The sequence below is a fragment of a genome, unplaced genomic scaffold, assembly GCF_019419815.1.
Source record: "Pyrus x bretschneideri cultivar Hongxiangsu unplaced genomic scaffold, Pyrus_bretschneideri_v1 Contig15, whole genome shotgun sequence".
Lineage (NCBI taxonomy): Eukaryota > Viridiplantae > Streptophyta > Magnoliopsida > Rosales > Rosaceae > Pyrus > Pyrus x bretschneideri.
The window spans coordinates 1,073,217-1,101,135 of record NW_025999446.1 but is presented as its reverse complement, the minus strand read 5'-3'; the positions used below and the strand labels follow the sequence as shown (position 1 = coordinate 1,101,135).

At 39.6% G+C, this 27,919-nt stretch overlaps 1 protein-coding gene across 1 annotated transcript; it reads right to left on the bottom strand.

The window, feature by feature from the left end:
- Positions 1 to 9,604: 9,604 nt before the first annotated feature.
- LOC125475478 (uncharacterized acetyltransferase At3g50280-like) lies at positions 9,605 to 11,825 on the bottom strand. The gene is made up of 2 exons (XM_048580235.1): positions 10,498 to 11,825; positions 9,605 to 10,413 (listed from the first exon to the last, which is right to left on the bottom strand). Exons 1-2 carry the CDS (start codon positions 11,406 to 11,408, stop codon positions 9,930 to 9,932), a joined length of 1,395 nt encoding a protein of 464 aa, XP_048436192.1. The 5' UTR covers positions 11,409 to 11,825; the 3' UTR covers positions 9,605 to 9,929.
- Positions 11,826 to 27,919: the final 16,094 nt, after the last annotated feature.

The following is a 27,919-nucleotide window of genomic DNA, read 5'->3' as shown; positions in this document are numbered from 1 at the left end:
GCTAATCCAAAGTGGTGACTCTAGTCAAAGTGCTACATATGGACAGATGTTTGGGTATCAATCCAATGGTGGTTTTCCCAAGTCTACAATTTCAGCGCTACCATGTCTCAATTCTTCCAATCTCAAACTGGGTTTCCCCAGTTGAGATTGGGGGGGGGTAATAAGGGTACAAGTCAGCAATACAGTTAGCAATACAGTTAGCAAGTTTGTTAGTATTTGGTTAGAGTTATTAGGCTTTCTAGTATAAAAACAGAGTGTGTAATCTTCATTCTTTGAAGTCAATATACAAATCTCATATTTCTCTCTAAATTCTCTCTAGTTCATCTTTCTCAGTTACTCCTCCATTTTATTCGATTCTCAAATATTTCAATGTAGTTAACAAAATTAAGTCTTAAGTTCCAATTTCCAAAAAACTACGATAACTCAAACTCCAAACGATATCTTCTACCAGTCTCTCCATGTTACGAGAAAACATCACCAGATGCTGCTCACCACATTCAAGAGGCAAGGTTGTAATTCAAGAGTTAATGAAGCTAGTTGATCAGCGCTGCTGTTAGCCTGCTGTTGGGCAACATTCCTCAAAACATCCATGGCCTCTGCAACCTTCGCCTTTAGAGCCTCTGGTGACTCGAGCAAATGCAAAACTTCGGTCTGGTCCATCTCCAAACGTTATAGATCTTTTTTAATCACGTCTGCTACGTGTCCCTAAATCTCTTGCTTTAGTTGTATTTTTACCTTTATTTTTAACTAACCCCTTCGAACGTACTTTTGTAACTGTATGTTTCATTTTCTTTTATTTATAAATGTATGTTGTATTTTATTTTTAGGTTGTCGTACGAGAAGGAAAACAACTAACACACACGTGGCTCTTTAGTGCATAGTTACCTTCTCATTGTTCTATTTTTCCTATTACTGAAGTCATGGTAATGAATAGCTGCAATTGGTTAGGTGCTTACGATTTCCTGCAGGAAACATGACAATAACATAGTGATTTACTTCAAATTTATGAACTCCCTGTACCATTAAAATGAGATAGTGAATATATATTTATGTGTATTCTAAATAATGTAAATATTGTTATGTTTGCTTTATATTTTAACATTTAAGTTGTTTTGTGTTTTGTTACCAATACTTATGGTACATTTACGTAAGGGTAATCGGAAGGAAAGGGAATTGAATTCCGATTACGAAGTATTCCGGTGTTTACTAAATATTAAGGAATAAAAAAAGTGGTGGAGCCCACACAAAACAAGGAATCCAATTCCTAAAATTGGAGGAACGGGATTCTCTGGTTTTGTGAGGTATTTGAATTCCCTGAGGATAAGGGAATCGGGAATGGGTCTTTTATTCCTATTATGCCCTCACTAGTTTCTTATTATCTCAATATTGTCCTTCATTTGACACTCATTATGTCATTTTTAATAGATAAAAAAAACCTATTTATATATTTTTATGTAGATAATTTTATTATATAAATTTAATTAAGAATTTAATATAATTAATTAGTATGAAAATAATTTATTTATGTAAGGGCAATTTAGTCATCAACTTAGTTTTCATTTCGATTGAAGTGAATTAGTAAACAACTTATATGGATTCAACATCATTCTTGCCATCTTTTAATAAATAAATAAAACCTATTTATATATGCTTATATAGATGAATTTTATTATATAAATTTAATTAAAAATTTAATTTAATTAATTAGTATGAAAATAATTTATTTATGTAAGGGCAATATAGTAATCAATCTAGTTTTCATTCCGATTGAAGTGAATTAATAAACAACTTATATGGACTCAACGTCATTCCTACTCCGATTCCTGACAGTTTTAGTAAACAACTTCAACACGAATCTGATTCTGATTCCACTTCATTTCAATTTCTCTTCAATCCAATTCCCCCTCAATCCAATTCCTCTCAATTTGATTATGGATTAGTAAACGCGTTATTAATGTTTTTTTCTACTCTTATTTATTTATATTTACATACTATTGTTCCTGAACTTTAACTATGAATTTGCATCTAAAATCTCATGCTAATTGACAATTGCATGAATAATGTATAAATCATTACTTTACACAAAGTAAAAGAAAAAGACAAATTTTTAGGACATTCATGATAAAGAAAACCCGACAGTGGTTCTGTATCCCACCAAAGAAATTACCCCACTGTATGTTTTCAAAATTGTGCGGCGTATAGCACCCGAGAAAAATAAGGTTTGACTATGTGTGAAAATGACAAAGCATGGTTATAATAATCGCTATAACACAACTGTAGAGAAAAAAATCATAAGGAAATTATTGAAAAAATAAGGGAAGTTTTGATATAAACCTCTCATTTTTAAATATCATAGACTAAACATTTATTCTTTTTGAAAATTTGATTGAATATTTTCTCTACAATTTTGATGTTTAATTGCATTTCATTTTATTTTATTAGAATGATATTCATGTTATTTCTTTACTGCATTCCCTCCTTTTTTTTCCTATTTTTATGCATCTCTTACTATGATGATTTCAGATTTTTTTTTTTCATTTTTTATTAAAATATTTATTTTAGTAAATTAAAATAAAATGTAAAAAAGTCGTTGTTAGGTACGTTTGGTTATATTGGTACGTTTGATTATATCGGTACGTTTGGTTACTTATAAGATGATTTGGTTTACGGTATATTTGAATTTTTGGTACATTTGGCTTCTTGGTACAATTAAAATTTTAGTACATTTGGTTTCTTGGTAAATTAAATTTTTTTTTGTACATTTGAATTTTTGGTCCGTTTTCAAACCTTAAGTTTTGGTACACTTTTTACTAATAATGAGGAACTACTTTAACATTTTAATATTTTTTATTTTTTATTTTTTATAGAAAGAGTCATTAAAATGTAGGAGTTTAAATTACTTTAATTAATTGTTTTTTATAGACTACAGTCATTAAATCGTAGGAGTTTAAAAGGGAAAATTACATTTCCTAGATTGTAGGCAATTAGTTACAAGATGAAGTGAAGGTGCCTTTAAACTAATTATATGTAATTTAAAAAAGGGTTCTTTAGATATAGACACTTGAAACTCCAATTTTCCAAATAAAAACCCATCTAAATTTAAACATTCAAATAAAACCCAAATTTCAAATAGCCTACCATGTAGACAAATATATGACCAACTATTACAATACAATTACAACTTCTGCCATAGAATCCTAATTTGGTCAATAAATGTTATTACTCATCCTAATTATGATGAGCAATTAAATCCATATGGATATTTTACCTTTCTTGTATCATAAATATTAGCAACATATATAAATTAATTTACCAAATTTAAAAGAGAAAGACAATCTTGTACGGAAAAAATAATATTGTTTGAATTATGTAATTACCTACATACAAATTAATTTACCTACTTATAAAATATTATACTAATAAACCTGCATTTTGAATCATGTAATTACCTACATACAAATATTATACTAATTTACCAACATTTAAATTAATTTACCTACTTATAAAATATTATACTAATTTACCTACATTTAAATTAATTTACCTACTTATTAATATTATACTAATTTACCTACACTTAAATTAATTTACCTAGTCCAAAAAAAAAAATTAGTGATATTAGATAGTGTTCGAATGTTGTGGGTTTGTGCTTGTAGGCAATTGAATAAACTTTTAATCTAATGCACATAAATCATGTAGGTAAATTAGACCATTTTGAAAGCAAACTAGACCCTTTAAATTTTGGTTTGATGTAATAGGTAAATTAGACTATTTTGTAGGTAAGAATTGTGCGGAACATATAGCTTTTGTTTTGTGTATTAGGGATTGGAATATTAGCCGAAGCTGTTTTAGGTTTATTGTTGTGTTCGTAGGTAAATTAACTTATATATGTAACACACAAAATTATGAAATTAGTATTATTATTTTTCAATTGGCACGTTATAACAATTTGAAAGTTAATACATTGAATATACAATGAATGGCATGAATTATTTTGTAAAATATATAAAATTAATTAAATGGATATAACAAGTAACTGATCCAAAAACCGTATCCAAGTATTAATAGGGGTAGTTTAGGCATTCGAAAATACACAATTTGAAAAGTCAAACTTAATTAAAGAATTTGTTTAATTGGAGGCTAGTCAATGGGCTTTATTCAAAAAAACAAAAGCAGATGGGTTTTAGTAGAGGAAAATTTAGTTTCAAGGGGTAATATCAAATTTTCAGTTTAAAAAATACAAAAATGTGATGTGGCAATTGGTCAAAGCCTCTTAATCAAATTTTAAAAAAGAACCAATGTTTAATCTAGAAAGCATTAAAAAAAAAGTGAGTTTTAACAAAAACATTTATGGTACCGTTCACTTTTAACGAAAAACCACTTTTTTACCTTTACCTGTCACTATTCACTATACCTTTAAAAAAGATTTTTTATTAAAAATGAAGTTTTATTGGACTTTTCGTTAGTTTTTCTTTAAAAAAAATGCAGGGGATTCTAATTTCTCCAAATAATAATAATAATAAATTGTTATGATGTACACAAACATACAATCTACAAAATAATCACTTAAGAATATCTTAAAACAATCACTTCAGAATATCTAAAGCAACACATCCTTAGGACGCGTAGTGCCCATGATGTAAAAATATCTCTCCCATGCGCGTGAGAGCGTGCGGAGAGGCTAGTGTGTGTGTATATATATCATGCCTTGGTAAAATTCTATATCAGCAGGTATTCGCAGTTGTAACCGTAACCCGTTTATAAATTATGGGTTGAACAGGTATATACTCATGTAATTGCATAAGTGGTCAACAGAAGTCCTTAAGTTTTATTGAATAAATAACCGCATGTACCGTAAACGTGGTTACTTAGTACTAACTGTAAAACTTAGAGCACTCGGGTTTTCAGCTTTAGTTGCACACCCATATAATGATGGGTCGCAGTCTATTTATACAATACTTTCAGATTACAAGTAAGGTTTTGAATACCCTATTTACATGGAGAAATTTGAATTCAAAAATACAAAATCACAACAGCTTATCTTTGAATTATTCAAAACTGAAACCTGACCTAGCAATCTTATCCTATGAAGAGTTTGTTGCGGAGCTTAGTTTGGGATAAGATTGACTCGGTCTAACATTCCCCCGCAAGCTGACAGGTCGAGCAACGACGGGAAGCTTGGAAACTAACAAGTTGAAGCGTGAAGAGGAGAGACCCTTTGTGAACAAATCCGCAATCTGGTCTTGGGAACAAATAAAATGAACCAAAAGCTGTCCACGCACCACCTTTTCTCGTACATAATGGTAGTCCACTTCCAAGTGTTTCGTCCGTGCATGGAAAACAGGATTGGAAGCCAAAGCAATGGAGGAAACATTATCACACCATATCTGCGGCCGTGGCAGATAGAGATGGAGATCTCGAAACAAACTTCCTAACCATGACAACTCAGCTGCAGTATAGGCAAGCTGCCTATACTCAGCTTCTGTGCTAGATCGTGAGACAGTCTTCTGTTTCTTCGAACTCCAGGAAATCAAATTCGTGCCCAAATAGATACAGAAGCCACCAGTTGAATGACGTGTGTCCGGATTTCCCGCATAATCAGCATCAGAGAAAGCATTTAACCGAACATCACCAGGTTTGTAGACAAGACCGTGGTCATGTGTGGCCTTTAAATACCGCAAAATCCTCTTAACCGCCATCCAATGTGTAGTCCGAGGCATATGCATGAACTGGCAAACCTGGTTCACAGCATAAGAAAGATCGGGTCTAGTGATCGTCAAGTATTGTAACGCTCCAACAACCGTTCGATATTGTTCTGGATGAGAATAAGGTTCACCATCATACTGACTGAGCTTTTGTCCCGCAGGTACAGGAGTGGATACTGGTTTTACAGCAGTAAACTTGATGCGCTCCAGCAGATCCAACGCATACTTGGACTGTGTAAGATGCATATTCTCCCCAGAATAAGTAACCTCGACACCCAAAAAATAACTTAAAGAACCTAAGTTCTTCATAGAAAACAAAGTGCCGAGCTTCTCTATCAACCATTGCATTTGTTTATCATTATTGCCTGTAAGAAGAATGTCATCCACATAGATAAGTAAGATCAAGTAAATGCCTCGTTGATTAAACACGAACAAGGAATAATCACATAATGATTCTTCAAACCCAAGTTGAAGCAGATAATTCGAGAATCGTCGAAACCAGGCTCTGGGAGCCTGTTTTAATCCATACAAACTTCTCTGCAATTTACACACATAATTAGGATATTGTTGATCAAGAAAACCAGGCGGCTGTTTCATGTACACATCCTCATCCAAATAGCCATGCAAGAATGCATTCTATACATCCAACTGTCGCACCGTCCACTTCTTCGACACGGCAAGACTCAAAACAAGCCGAATGGTGCTGTGTTTCACGACTGGACTAAATGTTTCATTATAATCCACTCCGGATTGCTGATGGTAACCATTAGCCACAAGTCGAGCCTTGTGACGTTCAAGAGAACCATCTGCACGTCGCTTGATTTTAAACACCCATTTGTTTGGCAGCAGGTTCATTCCAGGACAATAAGGAACAAGCGTCCACGTTCCACACCTTTGCAAAGCACTGAACTCTTGTGCCATTGCTGCCCTCCATTCTGGATATTTAATAGCCTGACTAAAACAAGACGGCTCAACAAACGTGGAGTCAGTGATTGCATGCAAAGCGTATTTTGGATTTGGCTTTTGAATCCCAGATTTTGACCTTGTTGTTATTGAGTGGAGGAGATGAGTCTCTCGAATGGGAGATGAGTCTCTCGAATGGAAGATGACGTGGTAGATAAAATTGATGAAGGAGAAGGATTCTGAGAACTTTGCACGGATGGAATGTGAACCAAGACTTGCTCATGGGTGGGACCTAATGTGGAACTAGGTTGAGGTGTCCTATTTAAACTAGGGATGGTAGTGATAGGTGCATTAGGATTAAGGTCCAAATCTGAAACAGTTTGTTGCGGAGTAAAAGTTGGCGTGATATGCGGCTGGTCACTAGACACCAAGTTTGACTCAGGCTGGTGGTTGAGGCTAGGGTGAGATTCGACAAGATTGGGTGAAGATATGGAAAGTACCAAGGTGGGTGAGGGTGTTGTGGTTAAAATCAAGTTAGGGGTAAAAGATATACCTGTGATAGTGACGTCTTCCTTGGGAGATGCAAGTTCCTTGAAAGGAAAGGAATCCTCATCAAATAAAACATGGTGAGACACGTAAATGCGTCTCGTGGATAAGTCCAAGCACTTGTATCCTTCATGATTCAGTGAGTATCCTAAGAAAACACATGGTTTGGATTTTGGTTGAAGTTTATGCCGTGTATAAGGAGTCAACAATGGAAAACATTTTGAACCAAACACTTTAAATGCCTCATATTTTGGATTCTTTTGAAACAATTTTTCATAGGGAGACACGTTAAATAAAACCTTTGTTGGAAGCCTGTTTATAATATAAACAGCTGTGAAACATGCATCAAACCAAAATTTTTGAGGCATATGAGCATGAGAAAGCATTGTAACACTTGTTTCAACTATATGACGATGCTTTCGTTCGGCAATTCCATTTTGTTCAGGATGTTTTGGACACGAAAAACGTTGGGAAATCCCATGTGTAGCAAGAAAAGTTTTGAAAGCGCGACTCATGTATTCACCACCTTCATCACATTGAAGGGCTTTAATAGATTTGTTAAACATTTTTTCAACATGGGTTTTAAATGTCACAAAAATTCCAAACACTTCAGATTTATTTTTCATAGGAAAGATCCACGAATAGCGTGAGTAGTCATCCACAAACAACAAGTAATAACGAAAACCTTCATTAGAAATAATAGGTGAACTCCAAACATCAGAATGCAAAAGTTCTAAAGGACAATAAGACACGGACACAGACTTGCTAAAGGGAAGTTTAGTGCTTTTGCCTAATGGACAAGAGTCACAAAACGTTACAGTACTTGTACCAGATGATGGTACTTGGTTATTTGCAATCAAAAATTTAATAATTGACGAAGCAGGATGACCAAGACGTAAATGCCATTTCTGAGGCGAGACTCTAACACCGACACACACTGAAATAGGATAGTTGGACAATCCACCGCCACCAGGAAATGGATACAATCCATTCTCACATCTCCTGCGGAAAAACGTCTTCCGTGTTTTGAGGTCCTTAACAAGGAAGAAATAAGGAAATATTAGTATGTAGCAATGGTTATCTAGGGTGAATCTGTGTGCTGAAATGATATTAGTGGATGCGGATGGACAATGTAAAATGTCATGGAGGTTAAATGAGCAAGACTTAGTTGAAATTTGATTCGAACCAGAATGTGCAATGGAAAGTTGAGAACCATTACCTACTCCACCAATGTTTTCATTACCAGTGTATTCTTTTGGATTTGCAATATTCTGAAGGTCTGGGGTGACATGAGCATTGGCACCCGTGTCAAGAAGCCAATTTCCATTAGTAGGCATCACTTGAGAAGATGCCATGGCAGCAAGACGATTGGTGGGAATGCGTCCTTCATACACTGTATTCATCTGCTGGTAACAGTCCAGAGCCGGATGGCCAGGTTTGCCACAAATTTGGCATTTGATGCGTTCACCAGAAAGGTTACACCGGTCACCATTACTTGCAGACGCACCACCACGTTGATAGTTGTTGTTGCGAGGAATGCCACCTCATTGATTGCCATTGTTGATGGCACCACCACGATTGAACGGAGAGCCTCCACGTCCAGTGCCACGAGAGCGACCACCACGGCCTCGTGATGCTACAAAAGCATTGATCGGAGCAGTTTCAGTCGGCACAGCTTGCTCCGTCATCCGTCTCTCCGTGGTCAGCAGAAGAGCTTCAAGTGTTAGATAAGTGATTGGAGTATCACGAGCTTGTGCTGCATTCACAGTCATCTCGAACGCAGGACCAAGATTATTTAAAATAATTTGAACCAGTTCATCATCACTTACTGGTTGTCCAGCCAAAGCAAGGTTGTCGGCGATCGCATTCATACGATCCAAGTAGTCAGCTACAGAGAGGTCACCCTTCTTCGTCTGCAGCAGTTCTGTACGCAGAAACAATATACGATTTTGGGAAGTTGACGCATACCGTTGTTCCAATGCTTCCCAGGTTGCACGGCACGTGCGTTTGCTTGCTACTGTTGACAAAACAGAAGCAGTGAGAGAGCTATTGATCCAACTGAGAATCATCTGATCATGTTGAATCCAAGTCATGTAGGCTGGGTTAACGGCAGTGGAGCCAGCCAAATTCTTAGGAGGACACACAATGGAGCCATCAACGTAACCCATCAGGTCACGGCTCTTGAAAACAGGCAAAATCTGAGCAAGCCAAAGCGGATAATTCGAGCGGTCAAGTTTGATATTAACCACACTAGTCATAGAGGTGATGGAGGAATGAGCAGCGGGTAGGGGGGAAGGATTGATGTGAGTGGTGGAGTTGGTGTTGTTGGTGTCAGCCATGGAAGCGACAGTGGGTTGAAAAAAAAATTAGATCGTTTGTCGTTAGACTGTAGGGCTCAATACCATGTAAAACTTAGAGCACTCGGGTTTTCAGCTTTAGTTGCACACCCATATAATGATGGGTCGCAGTCTATTTATACAATACTTTCAGATTACAAGTAGGGTTTTGAATACCCTATTTACATGGAGAACTTTGAATTCAAAAATACAAAATCACAACAGCTTATCTTTGAATTATTCAAAACTGAAACCTGACCTAGCAATCTTATCCTATGAAGAGTTTGTTGCGGAGCTTAGTTTGGGATAAGATTGACTTGGTCTAACACTAACCAGTGATAAGTCCGAACTTATGCAAGCGGCTCAACCCCATGCGTTGTAATACAAAGCTACAACCAATTAAGGAATGCAGAGCGGAACGAATGGTGCTGGCACATGATCAGTAATATTGTGGTACAGATGCAAATTCCATGAACTCCTCATCACATTCAAGAGCACTCATTGCATCAGGAGGAAGACAAACCCCCAAGTCTATGCTTCCCCTTTCCCTTCCTTCATACGATGAAACATTCCCGCCAAATTTAGTTGCGTACCCGCTCCGCAGCGCCACCGCCTTTCCCATTCCGAATTCGTTGCCGTACATGTTGAACCTCGGCGAGCTGCCCATCATCACCATGTACGGGTCGAAAAACTGGCCGATTAGGCACACCGTCGGTGACTGCAGCCAGGCGTCAAGGAATCCTCGTATCTCCCTGTCGTCGAGCTTCACCACCGCCTCGTGCAGCTTCCACGCCGCCCACCCGAGGCCGTGTTGGAGGAGTTCACCGGCCGCCACGGCTTCTGAGATGATCCTGTGAATCGAGTTCCCGAAGTAGTCTCCGGACAATGGTGGGTCTAGTCTTGCTCTGCTATTCGCAGCCAACCTAAAAACAGAAATATGGAAATCTAATGTGAATCGCATTGTAAGAAATGGAAATTTCGAGGATTTTCGAAGTTTTGGAGGATACCCGCATCTGGTTGACTGATTCGAAGGAAGACGCCGTGCACGGGTGATGGACCGCCATAGAAGGGCGGAGAGGGACTGGAAAGATGAGATTTTGGTGGCGTTGGACTCTGAGTTGGCCTTTGCTTTGAGTTTGGCTATGGATTCTGAGGAGAAGTGGAACATTCTCTCTCTGAGTTCGGGAGCTTCGAATCTGCCGATGAACTCATCTGGGTTTGTGTAAGGGAGGCTGATGATTGGGCCGTGACCGTCCGGAAACCACCGCTTGAGAACAGGCGGTCTGGAGATTCCGGGGACGATGGTATTGTCATGCACTCCTTGTGTTATTGCCTGAAAGAGCTCGGACCAAGTGTTGAAGAAATGCCAGAAAGAAGTCCCATCACCAAGGCAGTGATTCATGGACAGCCCTATGAATATGCCGTCCACAAGCTCCGTCACCTGAACCGTCAGCAATGACGCCGTGTGGCCGTCGTGGTTAACAGCTCTGTCGTGATCGAAAAACGACTGAACCACCAAGGGCACGTCAGTTGGTGAAAGAATGTTCGAAACCGACGCATCCAGAGTTGCATAGATGAACCTGGCTCCGGGGCTGTTGCTGCAATCTACATAAACCAAATACAGAGGTGGGTTTTCTTCTTTCTTCGTCGCGAGGCGGCCGGCGAGCGGGTAAAAATGAACAAGGGCGAGGGAGAGAGAGTGCTTGAGCCTGTCCAAAAGGGAATTGACGAACTCGGCCTTGTGGCGGCGATCCATGGCTTCCGGAGGTTTGGCAAAGAGGAGGCCTTTCTGGATATAGTGGACAGAGAGCATGACGAGGTCGGTCGGTGCCAAGTACAATAGCTGCTGTGATTCCTCTGAGACATGGTGTGGATTGACAAAACACTCTGATATGTGTTTGACGCTTTGAGAGTTCATCTTCTTCAATAACCTATTGGATAAGTAATTGCTCTGGTTTTTTGTATAGAGTTATGGCAGACTTGGTGAAGCGTTTATTTGGAGAGATTTGTAAATGTAACCGTAATACGTGTTTTTATACTGGTGATGAAATTTTTGTATTAAAAAATTATTAACATAAAAAAGAAAATTTTTCACCACTTATGTAATAAAACGTGATATACCACTTGTGTTACGAGCAAAAAGAAAAATTTCTCCTTTTTTGGAGGCATTGCAGGTTAGGTCCTGAATTTTATAGTTGTTTTGTAAATATGGCTTTCTGCCAAGTGCTAAGATTTCTTTTAATTTTTGGATAAAGTACAAAAAATTACCTCAACTATTGGTGTCACAACATTTTCATACCTCTTCTTATAAAATTGACAATATCATACCTCATCTTTAGAATTTGGTCCAATGTTATAACTTCCGTTACTTGGCCGTTTACTTTTCAGTTAAATGCTGACGTGGTTTGATTTGGAACCCACCTTTTATCAAAAAATCATTAAAATAATATTAAAAACTAAAAAAAAATATTTAATATTTTTTAAATATTAAAATAAAAAAAAAAACAAAAAAAAAACAACCCTCGTTTGTCCCTCCCCCCCTCCTCTCTTTTCTCCCTATCTTCATCTTCTTCCCCCCACCTGAAACCACCACCACCCCCCCCCCCCCAAAAAAAAAAAAAATCCAATTTGTCTTCCCCCCGCAACCCCCTGCAACCCAAAAAGAAAAAGAAGAAGAAGAAGAAGAAAACCCAACCCAACCAGTTCCACCCCTCCCCAAACCCCCCCCCCCCCCAAAAAAAAAAAAACCTAACCCCCTGCCAACCCCAAATCCACCACTCTCATCCATTCTCCACATCCTCTTTCGCACCCATCCTCCACCTTCTCCACGCACCCATCTTCCCGTCGACGGGATCTGGGTTTTTTTATTTTTTTATTTTATTTTATTTTTCTGGGTTTTACGAGGAAGACGAGGGGATGGGAGGGGGAAGACAAACTGAAATATAAGGATAGAAATAACCAGGAGCTTCACCATTGATAATGATAGAGAAAGACACATACGTAATACATTGCAAGATAAGACTAATCCAACTGTGATTGAAACCAACTTTTCAGCCCTTGTCCTCATCCCAAAACGCCAAATACTTGCCGTTTGCCGCTAACTTTAATTGTGAAAATTTGGCTTGATTGCCCAAGCCTTCAAGTTTGAACAGATTGGTGGAAGGAAAAAAACTAACACAAATATTAATGATATATATTTTTTATTGGCTGAATTGTTTAGGGTTTTTTTCAATTATGTTGATGCAAATTTTCACCGTCTTCAGTGATAGAGATTTTACTACCTGTAAAACAAGGGTTAAGCCATAGAAAATTCTTGCAAGAGAACAAGTTTTTGTAGTATAGAATGGTTCAAGAAAGGTCGATCTCCTCAGGGACTGTCATAAACAATTTATGAGTTTTTGGATTATTTGACTTAATTAACTCTAAGAATTGCACTAATTTGACAAAACTGAATCCTACTGCACATGACTTAAACAAATATCTAAAATGGGAATTGGCTTATAGAAATAGTGATCCAACTAAACAAAACAAGTAAATGTAGAAACTCAAGATAAAGTAAATGATTGAAGAAACTTAGATTGACAAGGCACTGGAGTTCAACCTTTACCAACAACACTCCTACGTATCTCTTCCAATTGCTTAAGGAATCAAAAACACACATACTTTGAAGGTTGGGTTTTTCCTTGTGTAGTTTTACTTGTGACATTCAAACTAAAACGCATACCACTACATGCAATTCATCCATGACATTTGGATTAAATATAAACATGCGTGATTCATTAATCTTGGTGAAAATCCTTTTGGTAAACCATGCAATCCCTAAGAGTATGATATTTACCTTAGGAGAAATTACAATCCTCCATCATAAGAACCAATTTTAACGTGATATTGGTTCAAAATTGCATCCAATGATTTTTCTAAATATCCTAATGGTGATCTAGTACCAAGGCACATGGATAGTTTAATTGAGTGATTGAAAATATCAAAGCAAGCATGTAACAACACTTAAGCAATTAAAAAAGAAATCTACGTAATCATGTTGAGACTCATTGTCACATCCCAGTCCCGGGCCCGCTCCACCACCGAAGCACGACATTGTTCGCTTTGGGCCCTGACTACGCCCTCACGGTTTTGTTTCTGGGAACTCACACGACACATCCCGGGCCAGCTCTACCACCGAAGCACGATATTGTCCGCTTTGGGCCCTAACCACGCCCTCACGGTTTTGTTTTTGGGAACTCACATGAGAACTTCCCAGTGGGTCACCCATCATGCGAACGCTCTCGCCCGCTACTCGCTTAACATCAGAGTTCCCATGGAACCCGAAGCCAGTGAGCTCCCAAAAGACCTCGTGCTAGGTAGAGATGGGAATATACATCTAAGGATCATTCCCCTAGGCGATGTGGGATCTTACAATTCACCCCCTTAGGGGCCTTACATCCTCGTCGACACACCACGGCCAGGGTTAGGCTCTGATACCAAATTGTCACATCACAGTCCCGAGCCCCCCTCTGATACCAAATTGTCACATCCCAGTCCCGGGTCCCCACCACATCCCTGGCCCACTCCACCACTTTAGCATGATATTGTCCGCATTGGGCCTTGACCATGCCCTCACGGTTTTGTTTCTGGGAATTCACATGAGAACTTCCCAGTGGGTCACCCACCATGGGAATGCTCTCGTGCGCTAATCGTTTAACTTCGGAGTTCCCATGGAACCCGAAGCCAGTGAGCTCCCAAAAGGCCTAGTGTTAGGTAGAGATGAGAATATACATATAAGGATCACTCCCCTGGGCGATGTGGGATCTTACACTCATGGTCTCACTCTAGCAAAAGAAAATTAGTCATACATACTTATTTTAATACATAAGGAATTATCCATTAAAAATAAAAAAAAAGAAAACACCTTTTTTTTTCAAGACGGGCTCTCCGATCGTCTCCTCAAAGAGAGGATCATGTTTCTTTCTGCTCTGTTGCTTCCATCCTTCATTTTTCCCTCTGTCGCTCTCTGCTCTCTTCTCTTGCTCTCTGTTTGTCCGTCCCCACCTTTGCCGTGTGTCGCCTTCAACCAATGATAATGATTTTTCAAAACCACAAACGCCATAAGTGGAAGACAAGCGCAATTCCACTTCATAATGGACACTCCATGTTCTCCACTCTCTATGTTCCTACTTTTCTCTTGCTCCACCACCGTAGCACGATATTGTCCGCTTTGGGCCCTGACCACGCCCTTACGGTTTTGTTTCTGGGAACTCACACGAGAACTTCCCAGTGGGTCACCCATCATGGGAGTGCTCTCGCCCGCTACTCACTTAACTTCAAAGTTCCCATGGAACCCGAAGCCAGTGAGCTCCCAAAAGGCCTCTTGCTAGGCAGAGATGAGAATATACATATAAAGATCATTCCCCTAGGCGATGTGGGATCTTACAATCCACCCCCTTAGGGGCCCGACGTCTTCGTCGGCATACCATGGCCAGGGTTAGGCTCTGATACCAAATTGTCACATCCCAGTCTTGGGCCCCTCTCTGATACCAAATTGTCACATCCCAATCCCGGGACCCCACCACATCCCGGGCCCGCTCCACCACCCTAGCACAATATTATCCGCTTTGGGCTCTGACCATGCCCTCACGGTTTTGTTTCTGGGAACTCACACAAGAACTTCCCAGTGGGTCACCCATCATAGGAGTGCTCTCGCGCGTTACTCGCTTAACTTCGGAGTTCCCATGGAACCCGAAGCCAGTGAGCTTCCAAAAGGCCTCGTGCTAGGTAGAGATGGGAATATACATATAAGGATCACTTCCCTTAGCGATGTGGGATCTTACACTCATGGTCTCACTCTAGCAAAAGAAAATTAGTTATACATACTTGTTTTAATGCATAAGGAATTATCCATTAAAAATCAAAGAAAGAAAACACCTTTTTTTTACAAGATGGGCTCTTCGATCTTCTCCTCAAAGAGAGGAGAATGCTTTTTTCTCTTCTGTTGCTTCCATCCTCCATTTTTCCCTATGTCGCTTTCTGCTTTCTTTTCTTGCTCTCTGTTTGTCCGTCTCCACCTTTGTCGTGTGTTGCCTTCAACCAATCGTAATGATTTTTCAAAACCACAAAGGCCATAAATGGAAGACAAACGCAATTCCACTTCATAGTAGACACCCCATGTTCTCCACTCTCTTTGTTCCTACTTTTCTCTTGCTCCACAACTGTAGCACAATATTGTCCGCTTTGGGCCCTGACCACGCCCTTACCGTTTTGTTTTTAGGAACTCACACGAGAACTTCCCAGTGGGTCACGCATCATAGGAGTGCTCTCGCCCGCTACTCGCTTAACTTTGGAGTTCCCATGGAACCCGAAGCCAGTGAGCTTCTAAAAGACCTCGTGCTAAGTAGAGATGGGAATATACATATAAGGATCATTCCCATGAGCGATGTGCGAACTTACAATCCACCCCCTTTAGGGGCTCGATGTCCTCGTCGGCACACCACAACCAGGGTTAGGCTCTGATACCAAATTGTCACATCCCAGTCCCGGGACCCCACCACATCCCGGGCCCGCTCTACCACCGTAGCACGATATTGTCCGATTTGGGCCCTGACTATGCCCTCACGGTTTTGTTTTTGGGAAATCACACGAGAATTTCCCAGTGGGTCACCCATCATGGGAGTGCTCTCGCGCACTACTCACTTAACTTCGGAGTTCCCACAGAACCCGAAGCTAGTGAGCTCCCAAAAGGCCTCGTGCTAAGTAGAGACGGGAATATAATATAAGGATCACCCCCCTGGGTGATGTGGGAACTTACACTCATGGTCTCACTCTAGCAAAAGAAAATAGTTATACATACTTGTTTTAATACATAAGGAATTATCCATTAAAAATCAAAGAAAGAAAACACTTTTTTTCTACAAGATTAGCTCTCTAATCTTCTCCTCAAAGAAAGGAGCATGCTTCTTTCTGCTCTGTTGCTTCCATCCTTTATTTTTCCCTCTGTCGCTCTCTGCTTTCTTCTCTTGCTCTCTGTCTGTCTGTCTCCACCTTTGTCGTGTGTTGCCTTCAACCAATGGTAATAATTTTTCAAAACCACAAAGGCCATAAGTGGAGGACAATCGCAATTCCACTTCATAGTGGACACCCCATGTTCTCCACTCTCTAGGTTCCTACTTTTCTTTTGCTCCACCACCCTAGCACAATATTGTTCGTTTTGGGTCCTGACCATGCCCTTACGGTTTTGTTTCTGGGAACTCACACGAGAACTTCCCAGTGGGTCACCCATCATGGGAGTGCTCTCGCGCGCTACTCGCTTAACTTCGGAGTTCCCATAGAACCCGAAGCCAGTGAGCTCCCAAAAGGCCTCGTGGTAGGTAGAGATGGGAATATACATATAAGGATCATTCCCCTAGGCGATGTGGGATCTTACAATCCACCCCCTTAAGGGCCCGACGTCCTCGTCGGCACACCACGGCCTGGGTTAGGCTCTGATACCAAATTGTCACATCTCAATCCCGGGCCCCCCCCCTTTGATACCAAATTGTCACATCCCAGTCCCAAGTAGACCTGGCAATTTATTACACGACCCGTTAACACGACACGTAAACGACAAGAAATAACGGGTTTTGGATCAACACGATAACTAATCGGGTCACACGATAATAACCCGTTAATAACGAGTCCTTAACAGGTTTATACGAGAGTGACACACAGGTAGCCTGTTTCGACACAATAAGAAAAATGCTATTTTGATGGTTTTAATTTTTTAAACTACTAAAAAAAAACTTACTATAAAATGCAATAGATATAATGAATATGTATATATTGTTTATTAATTATTATTCTATATAAATTTTAAAATTTAAGTTTTTTTTATTTATTTATTTTTATAGTATATTGTAGGCAAAGATTGAGATTAAAAATCATAAAACACATTAAAAATAAAAATATCAAGTAATTTAAAAATACGAAAAACATAAAAGAATTATAATAATTAATTTCCCGCCTAATATTTCAAGAGTTTCATCCATTTCCTGCCTAATGTTTGGGAAATTTTGCAGCCTATATCCATCCATTTCCCGCCTAATATTTAACCCAAAGAAAAAAAATAACCAGCTTTTTATTTTTTTTGTTTTATCTCTTATAACATTTTAACTTGAATAAAATACGTAATAAAAACATAAATGTAATTTTATTATTAAATATCATCACATACTAATTGAAACATAGTCTAATTAACACTTAAAATATATAAATAATTAATATATTTATTCCAAGTCATCAAAACGATAAGATTCACTAACGCTTAAAGTTTATTTATACTTTCATTAAGTATAACATTAATGCGTATCCCATCAAAATGATGAAAGTATGAATAAACTCTTAAGTGTTAGTGAATTTATCGTTTTGATGGGATACGCATCCTACGAAACTAATTTCAACAATCCAACCATCACACTTGTTTATATATGCTTCGAGATCGCATATGCCAAAAATTGCAAAAAACAAACATTCAGAGATGAAGTAATTAGACAAAACTTTTCAATGGTTATAAACGAAAAATCCCGATTTAACGGTTATTTTAACTCCAATTTTGATGATTTTTTACAGCTACACTCCTTGACCTTATATGAATACAATGAATGAATTCGATTTTCAATTTAAAATATTTACACTAATGGATACCATAAATCTTATGTTATACTTAATGATAGTATAAAGAAAGTCTTAAGTGTTAGTATGTATCGTTTTGATGGGATACGCATCCTACAAAACTAATTTTCAATGATCCAACCATCAAACTTATTTATATATATTTCAAGATCGCATACACCAAATATGGCAAAAAGCAAACATTCAGAGAAGAAGTAATGAAACAAAACTTTTCGACGGTTATAAACGAAAAATCACGATTTAACGGTTATTTTAACTCCGATTTTGATGATTTTTTACATTACACTCCTTGACCCTAAATGAATACAATGAATGAATTCGATTTTCAATTTAAAATATTTACACTAGTGGATACCACAAAATCTTATGTTATACTTGATGAAAGTATAAATAAACTCTTAAGTGTTAGTGAATCTATCGTTTTGATGGGATACGCATCCTACGAAACTAATTTCAACGATCCAATCGTCAAACTTGTTTATATATGCTTTGAGATCGCATACGCCAAAAATTGCAAAAAACAAACATTCAGAGATCAAGTAATAAGACAAAACTTTTCGACAGTTATAAACAAAAAATTACGATTTAACGGTTATTTTAACTCCGATTTTGATGATTTTTTACAGCTACACTCCTTGACCCTATATGAATACAATGAATGAATTTGATTTTCAATTTAAAATATTTACACTAGTGGATACCACAAAATCTTATGTTAAAATAAAGTATAAATAAGTGTAGATTTTTATAACCCTCCAAATCTCTTGAGCAATGTTATTTATTTGAGAGAAAAATTAATAATAATTATTGTAGAAGTGTGAAAAATGTAATCACTCGTAATGAAAAGCTTTACAACTTTCATTAAGGGGTCAACTTTGAAATTTAGTATTATGTTTTACATTTTTTTGGGTCAAATTATGTTTTTCTTTTCATTTTTATTCATTTAAAATATAATTTTCTGAACGGGTAACGGGTCGGGTCATATTACCTGATAATATTAACGGGTTGATTTTGGGTTGGGTCATATTATCCGTTTCCTTTAACGGGTATTACACAACACGATTCGTTAAGTTATCGGGTATGACACGAAAACGACACGAACACGAGAAACACAACACGAATGCCAGGTCTAGTCCCGGGATCCCACCACATCCCGGGCCCGCTCCACCACCGTAGCACGATATTGTCCGCATTGGGCCCTGACCTTGCCCTCACGGTTTTGTTTCTGGGAACTCACACGAGAACTTCCCAGTGGGTCACCCATCATGGGAATGCTCTCGTGCGCTACTCGCTTAACTTCAGAGTTCCCATGGAACTCGAAGCCAGTGAGCTCCCAAAAAACCTCGTGTTAGGTAGAGATGAGAATATACATATAAGGATCACTCCCCTGGACGATGTGAGATCTTACACTCATGGTCTCACTCTAGCAAAAGAAAATTAGTCTACATACTTGTTTTAATACATAAGGAATTATCCATTAAAAATCAAAGAAAGAAAACACCTTTTTTTTACAAGATGGGCTCTCCGATCTTTTCCTCAAAGAGAAGAGCATGCTTCTTTCTGCTCTATTGCTTCCATCCTCCATTTTTCCCTCTGTCGTTATCTGCTTTTTTCTCTTCCTCTCTATCTGTTCGTCTCCACCTTTGCCGTGTGTTGCCTTCAACCAATGGTAATGATTTTTCAAAACCACAAAGGCCATAAGTGGAAGACAAACGCAATTTCACTTCATAGTGGACACCCTATGTTCTCCACTTTCTATGTTCCTACTTTTCTCTTGCTCCACCATCATAGCACGATATTGTTCTCTTTGGGCCCTGACCACGCCCTTACGGTTTTGTTTTTAGGAACTCACATGAGAACTTCCCAGTGGGTCACCTATCATGGGAGTGCTCTCGCCTGCTACTCGCTTAATTTCGGAGTTCCCATGGAACCCGAAGCCAGTGAGCTCCCAAAAGGCCTCGTGCTAGGTAAAGATGGGAATATACATATAAGGATCATTCTCTTGGGCGATGTGGGATCTTACAATCCACCCCCCTTAGGGGCCCGACGTTTTCGTCAGCACACCATGGCCAGGGTTAGGCTCTGATACCAAATTGTCACATCCCAGTCTTGGGACCCCACCACATCCCAGGCCCGTTCCACCACCGTAGCACGATATTGTCCACTTTAGGCCCTGACCATACCCTCACGGTTTTGTTTCTGGGAACTCACGCGAGAACTTTTCAGTGGGTCACCCATCATGGGAGTGCTCTCGCGCGCTACTCGCTTAACTTCGGAGTTCTCATGGAACCCGAAGCCAGTGAGCTCCCAAAAGGCCTCACGCTAGGTAGAGATAAGAATATACATATAAGGATCACTCCCCTGGGCGATGTGGGATCTTACACTCATGGTCTCACTCTAACAAAAGAAAATTAGTTATAGATACTTGTTTTAATACATAAGGAATTATCCATTAAAAATCAAAGAAAGAAAACACCTTTTTTTAAAAGACGGGCTCTCCGATCTTCTCCTCAAAGAGAGGAGCATGCTTCTTTCTGCTCTGTTGTTTCCATCCTCCATTTTTCCCTCTGTCGCTCTCTGCTTTCTTCTCTTGCTCTCTGTCTGTCCGTCCCCACCTTTGTCGTGTGTTGCTTTCAACGAATGGTAATGATTTTTCAAAACCATAAAGGCCATAAGTGGAAGACACGCGCAATTCCACTTCATAATAGACACCCCATGTTCTACACTCTCTATGTTCCTACTTTTCTCTTGCTCCACCACCGTAGCACGATATTGTCCACTTTGGGCCCTGACCACGCCCTTACGGTTTTGTTTCTAAGAACTCACACGAGAAATTCCCAGTAGGTCACCCATCATGGGAATGCTATCGCCTACTGCTCGCTTAACTTCGGAGTTCCCATGGAACCCGAAGCCAGTGAGCTCCCAAAAGGCCTCGTGCTAGGTAGAGATGGGAATATACATATAAGGATCATTCCCCCGGGCGATGTGGGATCTTACAATCCACCCCCCTTAGGGGCCCGATGTCCTCGTCGGCACACCACGGCCAGGGTTAGGCTCTGATACCAAATTGTCACATCCCAGTCCCGGGACCCTACCACATCCCAGGCCCGCTCTACCACCGTAACACAATATTGTCCGCTTTGAGCCCTGACCATGCCCTCACGGTTTTGTTTCTGGGAACTCACACGAGAAATTCCCAGTGGGTCGCCCATCATGGGAGTGCTCTAGCACGCTACTCGCTTAAGTTTGGAGTTTCCACGGAACCCAAAGACAGTGAGCTCCCAAAAAGCCTCGTGCTAGGTAGAGATGGGAATATACATATAAGGATCACCCCCTGGGTGATGTGGGATCTTACACTCATGGTCTTACTCTAGCAAAAGAAAATTAGTTATACATACTTGTTTTAATACATAAGGAATTATCCATTAAAAATCAAAGAAAGAAAACACCTTTTTTTACAAGACGGGCTCTCCGATCTTCTCCTCAAAGAGAGGAGCATGCTTCTTTCTGCTTTGTTGCTTCCATCCTCTATTTTTCCCTATGTCGCTCTCTGTTTTCTTCTCTTGCTCTCTGTCTGTCCGTCTTCACCTTTGCCGTGTGTTGCCTTCAACCAATGGTAATGATTTTTCAAAACCACAAAGGCCATAAGTGGAAGGCAATCGCAATTCCACTTCATAGTGGACACCCCGTGTTCTCCACCCTCTATGTTCCTACTTTTCTCTTGCTTCACCACAGTAGCACAATATTGTCAGCTTTGGGCCCTGACCACGTCCTTACGGTTTTGTTTCTGGGAACTCACACAAGAACTTCCCAGTGGGTCACCCATCATAGGAATGCTTTCGCCCGCTACTCGCTTAACTTCGGAGTTCCCATGGAACCCGAAGCCAGTGAGCTCCCAAAAGGCCTCGTGCTAGGTAGAGATGGGAGTATACATATAAAGATCATTCCCCTGGCCGATGTGGGATCTTACAATCCACCCCCCTTAGGGGCCCGACGTCCTCGTCGGCACACCACGGCCAGGGTTAGGCTCTGATACCAAATTGTCACATCCCAGTCCCGGGACCCCACCACATCCCAGACCCGCTCCACCACCGTTGCACGATATTGTTGGCTTTGGGCCCTTACCATGCCCTCACGGTTTTGTTTCTAGGAACTCACACGAGAACTTCCCAGTGGGTCACCCATCATGGGAGTGCTCTCGCGCGCTACTCACTTAACTTTGAAGTTCCCATAGAACCCGAAGCCAGTGAGCTCCCAAAAGACCTTATGCTAGGTAAAGATGGGAATATACATATAAGGATCACTCCCCTGGGCGATGTGGGATCTTACACTCATGGTCTCACTCTAACAAAAGAAAATTAGTTATACATACTTGTTTTAATACATAAGGAATTATCCATTAAAAATCAAAGAAAGAAAACACCTTTTTTTAAAAGACGGGCTCTCCGATCTTCTCCTCAAAGAGAGGAGCATGCTTCTTTCTGCTCTGTTGTTTCCATCCTCCATTTTTCCCTCTGTCGCTCTCTGCTTTCTTCTCTTGCTCTCTGTCTGTCCATCCCCACCTTTGTCGTGTGTTGCTTTCAACGAATGGTAATGATTTTTCAAAACCATAAAGGCCATAAGTGGAAGACACGCGCAATTCCACTTCATAATAGACACCCCATGTTCTACACTCTCTATGTTCCTACTTTTCTCTTGCTCCACCACCGTAGCACGATATTGTCCACTTTGGGCCCTGACCACGCCCTTACGGTTTTGTTTCTAAGAACTCACACGAGAAATTCCCAGTAGGTCACCCATCATGGGAGTGCTATCGCCTACTGCTCGCTTAACTTCGGAGTTCCCATGGAGCCCGAAGCCAGTGAGCTCCCAAAAGGCCTCGTGCTAGGTAGAGATGGGAATATACATATAAGGATCACCCCCTGGGTGATGTGGGATCTTACACTCATGGTCTTACTCTAGCAAAAGAAAATTAGTTATACATACTTGTTTTAATACATAAGGAATTATCCATTAAAAATCAAAGAAAGAAAACACCTTTTTTTACAAGACGGGCTCTCCGATCTTCTCCTCAAAGAGAGGAGCATGCTTCTTTCTGCTTTATTGCTTCCATCCTCTATTTTTCCCTATGTCGCTCTCTGTTTTCTTCTCTTGCTCTCTGTCTGTCCGTCTCCACCTTTGCCGTGTGTTGCCTTCAACCAATGGTAATGATTTTTCAAAACCACAAAGGCCATAAATGGAAGGCAATCGCAATTCCACTTCATAGTGGACACCCCGTGTTCTCCACCCTCTATGTTCCTACTTTTCTCTTGCTTCACCACAGTAGCACGATATTGTCAGCTTTGGGCCCTAACCACGTCCTTACGGTTTTGTTTCTGGGAACTCACACAAGAACTTCCCAGTGGGTCACCCATCATAGGAATGCTCTCGCCCGCTACTCGCTTAACTTCGGAGTTCCCATGGAACCCGAAGCCAGTGAGCTCCCAAAAGGCCTCGTGCTAGGTAGAGATGGGAATATACATATAAAGATCATTCCCCTGGGCGATGTGGGATCTTACAATCCACCCCCCTTAGGGGCCCGACGTCCTCGTCGGCACACCACGGCCAGGGTTAGGCTCTGATACCAAATTGTCACATCCCAGTCCCGGGACCCCACCACATCCCAGACCCGCTCCACCACCGTTGCACGATATTGTCGGCTTTAGGCCCTTACCATGCCCTCACGGTTTTGTTTCTAGGAACTCACACGAGAACTTCCCAATGGGTCACCCATCATGGGAGTGCTCTCGCGCGCTACTCACTTAACTTTGAAGTTCCCATAGAACCCGAAGCCAGTAAGCTCCCAAAAGGCCTTATGCTAGGTAAAGATGGGAATATACATATAAGGATCACTCCCCTGGGCGATGTAGGATCTTACACTCATGGTCTCGCTCTAGCAAAAGAAAATTAGTTATACATACTTGTTTTAATACATAAGGAATTGTCCATTAAAAATCAAAGAAAGAAAACACCTTTTTTTACAAGACGGGCTCTCCGATCTTCTCCTTAAAGAGAGAAGCATGCTTCTTTCTGCTCTGTTGCTTCCATCCTCCCTTTTTCCCTCTGTCGCTCTCTGCTTTCTTCTCTTGCTCTCTGTTTGTCCGTCTCCACCTTTGCTTAGTGTTGTCTTCAACCAATGGTAATGATTTTTCAAAACCACAAAGGCCATAAGTGGAAGACAAGAGTAATTCCACTTCATAATGGACACCCCATGTTCTTCACTGTCTATGTTCCTACTTTTCTCTTGCTCCAAAGGCAAAGAAGTGGAATCCCAACCTAATTTTTTGCCGAGTGTTAATGACAAAGCAAAGCACAAGACAATTGTAGAGTAAAAAATAATCAAGAGGCGACACGTGGATTTTTAGGTGAAAAGGAAAAAATTACCCTCAAGACACACCGGGTTTCGTACACGCAAGCAGTGGAGAATCATCTATCAACCGAGTCAAGAATGCCCAAAATAGGTAACAAGTTCAAATTTATCTCATCCATCTTTATTCCATATTCTTTACAAGGAAATCATTCCATAACCTTCAAAACCTTCTCTATAAATTAAATTAATTAGGCTAATTAATGGATTAATTCCTAATTAATCCATTAATCACCAAATTAATCACCATTACACCCCAAAAAACATCCAAGGGCTGGCCATGCTCTATAAATAGGACTCCATTTTCTTTGAAAGGGGAGTTCCACACTCTTGCAAAACTCCCCAAACACTTTTCTCTCTAAAATCTAACTTTGGCATCGGAGGTTCTTTGGCCAAAGTGCCCCCCCATTCATCGTGGGCGCGCGAGGCTCTTGGCCTTGATCAAAGGTGTTGATTGTTTTGTAGGTGCAATTTTGTCAAAGAAGGAGAAGACGAAAATTTGCATCCACAACAATGATGTTGTCTTTCCTTTCTTATTTTATTGGCCAAATGGAGTGGGCAGATTTGGCCATAATGTTTTTTTTTTTTGGTAGTAGACCAAAAATCCTTAGATTTCAATGAATGAGATGTCCTTAGAAAGCTTGAAAGGTCTGCTTCAAAAGCTAAGAAGGAAGTTTCCTCAATTTAGGCTTTAATTATGTACTTATCTCTCGTGCAACCTTCAAAGGTCCAAACTGCCCTGTCAGCACGCTGACTTGGCTTCGTTCTTAAACTGGGATCATTTGGCTAGGAACTTTGAGCTGAAAACTTGATATGATCATCTTCAATCTCTTGTGAATCAGCTTCAACTGGAATCACTCAAAAATTCCACCGTTTGCATACTTTTCCACTAAACTCGATCTTGCTGCTCCTAGAAACACAATATGGCAAAAGTATCACAAATACTTAAAACTTCCAACTACACTCAACAAGAAAAGAAATATAAAAGGGCAAAATATATAGTATAAATATTGGTTTATCATCTAGCTTTGACTAAAATGCACTTGTAAAACAATCAACACCTTTGATCAAAGGCTTAAGCCTAACGCGCCCACGAGGTGAGTGGGGTTAGGCCAATAGATCTCCGATGCCTAAGTTAGTTTCTTTGAAAAGAGTAAGTGTTTAGGGCTTTTTAAGGTTATAAAAGCTTACCAAAATTTGGTAGAATTGGGAATATATATAGGAGTGAGGGTCGGCCATAGTGTAAGGGTTTTACCCTACACATGGCGGCATCCCATTGGCTAAGGTTTATGGAGAAACATTTTCAAGATATTAAATAGGAAATAATATCTTGAGATAATAGAATAAATATCCCTAATTGATTTAAATAGGAATTACTTACTTGAATGGACTCAAACTTCAATTGGGAATGTATTAATGATAGGATTTGGGTAATTAATCCTTATCTTTAATGCTTTGACTTTTCCTTGCCAATGTCAGGTGAGCTGTGGACAGTCCTATTCAGCTGCAGGGACCTTCAAGAGTGTGAACTATGTGTGGGAGTATCTGAGGAGTCTGTCCATTTAGTGAGGGCAATCTTGTCCTTTTTGAGCAAAAGTCCTTGTGTCGTCTCTAGAATTTTTAGAATTATTTTTTACTCCACAAGTAAGAAGAAGAGAGAGAGGCAAACTAAGGAACAACTAATCTTGCTCTAGCAACATCACAACAATCAAATGAGAAAAGTTCTTGTTTTAGCCATGTTCAAACCCTTGTCCAACTCCGAAAGCTTAGCTCATTAGACCAGCCAAGGCACCATCCACATTCAGTTTTAAAATCCAATGAAGATGAGGAGGAAAATGACTCTCTCTCCAAGTCCAAATAGTAGCAAAAGTAGAGAGAAAATGTGAAAGATGATCAAGGGACGAATTACAAACCTGGCATAAATTGTTTTTTTTTTGTTTTTTAACAAACAATATTATTTATGCTAAGGGGAGTGAACGAACTTCAGTTCACAATGGGATAACAAAAATGTTATCCAAATTCACTTTTTGGCAAGATTCAAACTTAAGACCTCTCACTTACAAGTGAAAGAATACTACTAGACCGTAGTATTAAGTGACGGAAGAAATCGTTGTTAGACTAGAATTACAACTTCTATAAGTGAACGGATTCTCTCCCCTCCTAGTCTCTCTTTCTTTCCCTCCTCTCTTATTTGAACAGTTACAGTTAAGCTACGTCAACGTTTGGTGTTAATTTTTTAATAGCCAAAAGAAGACAAAAAGCAATTTATGAGAGGAGGGGAAGGAAAGAGATGGGAATAGAAGGCGAGAGAATCCTACTCTATCTTTGAAATAATCAATCAGCAGAGCCTTCAGATCCTCTTGACCTTCCTTCCAAATAACACAACCATCTTTAAGTCTTAAACATGCTTTTCCTCCTTCCATTAAGAGTTGACAATTGAAAAACTTTGGTGCTCCTTGTCGCTGTCTTTAAGCGAAGAAACTCTGAATTTTGTTCCCAAAAACTTGAGTCCTGATTTAAGAGAGAATAATAATCTTGGAGCAGCTTATCTTCTAGATCAATGAGAAATTGAGAATGTCTGACCATGCCAGCAGCTGGTTCCTTGATCCGGTGGTAGACAGCGTGCAAGTAATGGTCCGCCAAAGAACGGTAGATAAGGGAGTTTGATATTGTTTTGACATTTTTGGAACTCATTTTCTGAAAAAATTCACACACAATATTGTTTCAATTTGTCTGATTAGTGTATGTAAAGATCAAATGACTCAGCCACGAGTTAAATAGCAAGTACATCCTACAAGTTATTTTTTTATACAAGCGATACCGAGGAAAGGGAAAATCGAAAACATGAGCTCGGGTGCAACACATTTTATTTGTTTTGATGGGTCCAAATATGAATCGATTGGTCGAAGGAAACAACGTATACTCTTAAACAATAAGTACCACTACCAATTTACATGTGTATGTTTTTTTGAGTACATTGATATTTTTGCACTAAGAGGAGGGGAGTTCGGCTAAACCACAGAATAGACAGCCTAATTTAGTATTGAATTCGCCATCCATGAGATTCGAATCTAAGACCTCTCACTTCCAAGTGAAGAAAAATACCACCACACCGTAGTATTGAGTGGCAATTTACATATGCAAGTTGTATCTTCCATCATTGATGTAGACGTTGATGCATATGGACTAATATAGAGACAATTTAGGTAATTATGTCTAAACTTTATTGTGAAAATGGTTTTATTCTCCGTTTACACCTTATTCAAATGTTTCGAAATAGGCACTTATTCAAATGTTTTTGAAATAAGCACTTATTCATGAAATATGCTTTTATCACATTTGTTTCTCATTTCTCCGCTTTTGAA

Coding starts and splice junctions, on each gene's coding strand:
- LOC125475478 (XM_048580235.1), bottom strand. CDS start 11,408: ATGAACTCTCAAAGCGTCAAACACATATCAGAGTGTTTTGTCAATCCA. Junction 10,414..10,497: donor AATCAGTCAACCAGATGCGG/GTATCCTCCAAA, acceptor TTCTGTTTTTAG/GTTGGCTGCGAATAGCAGAG.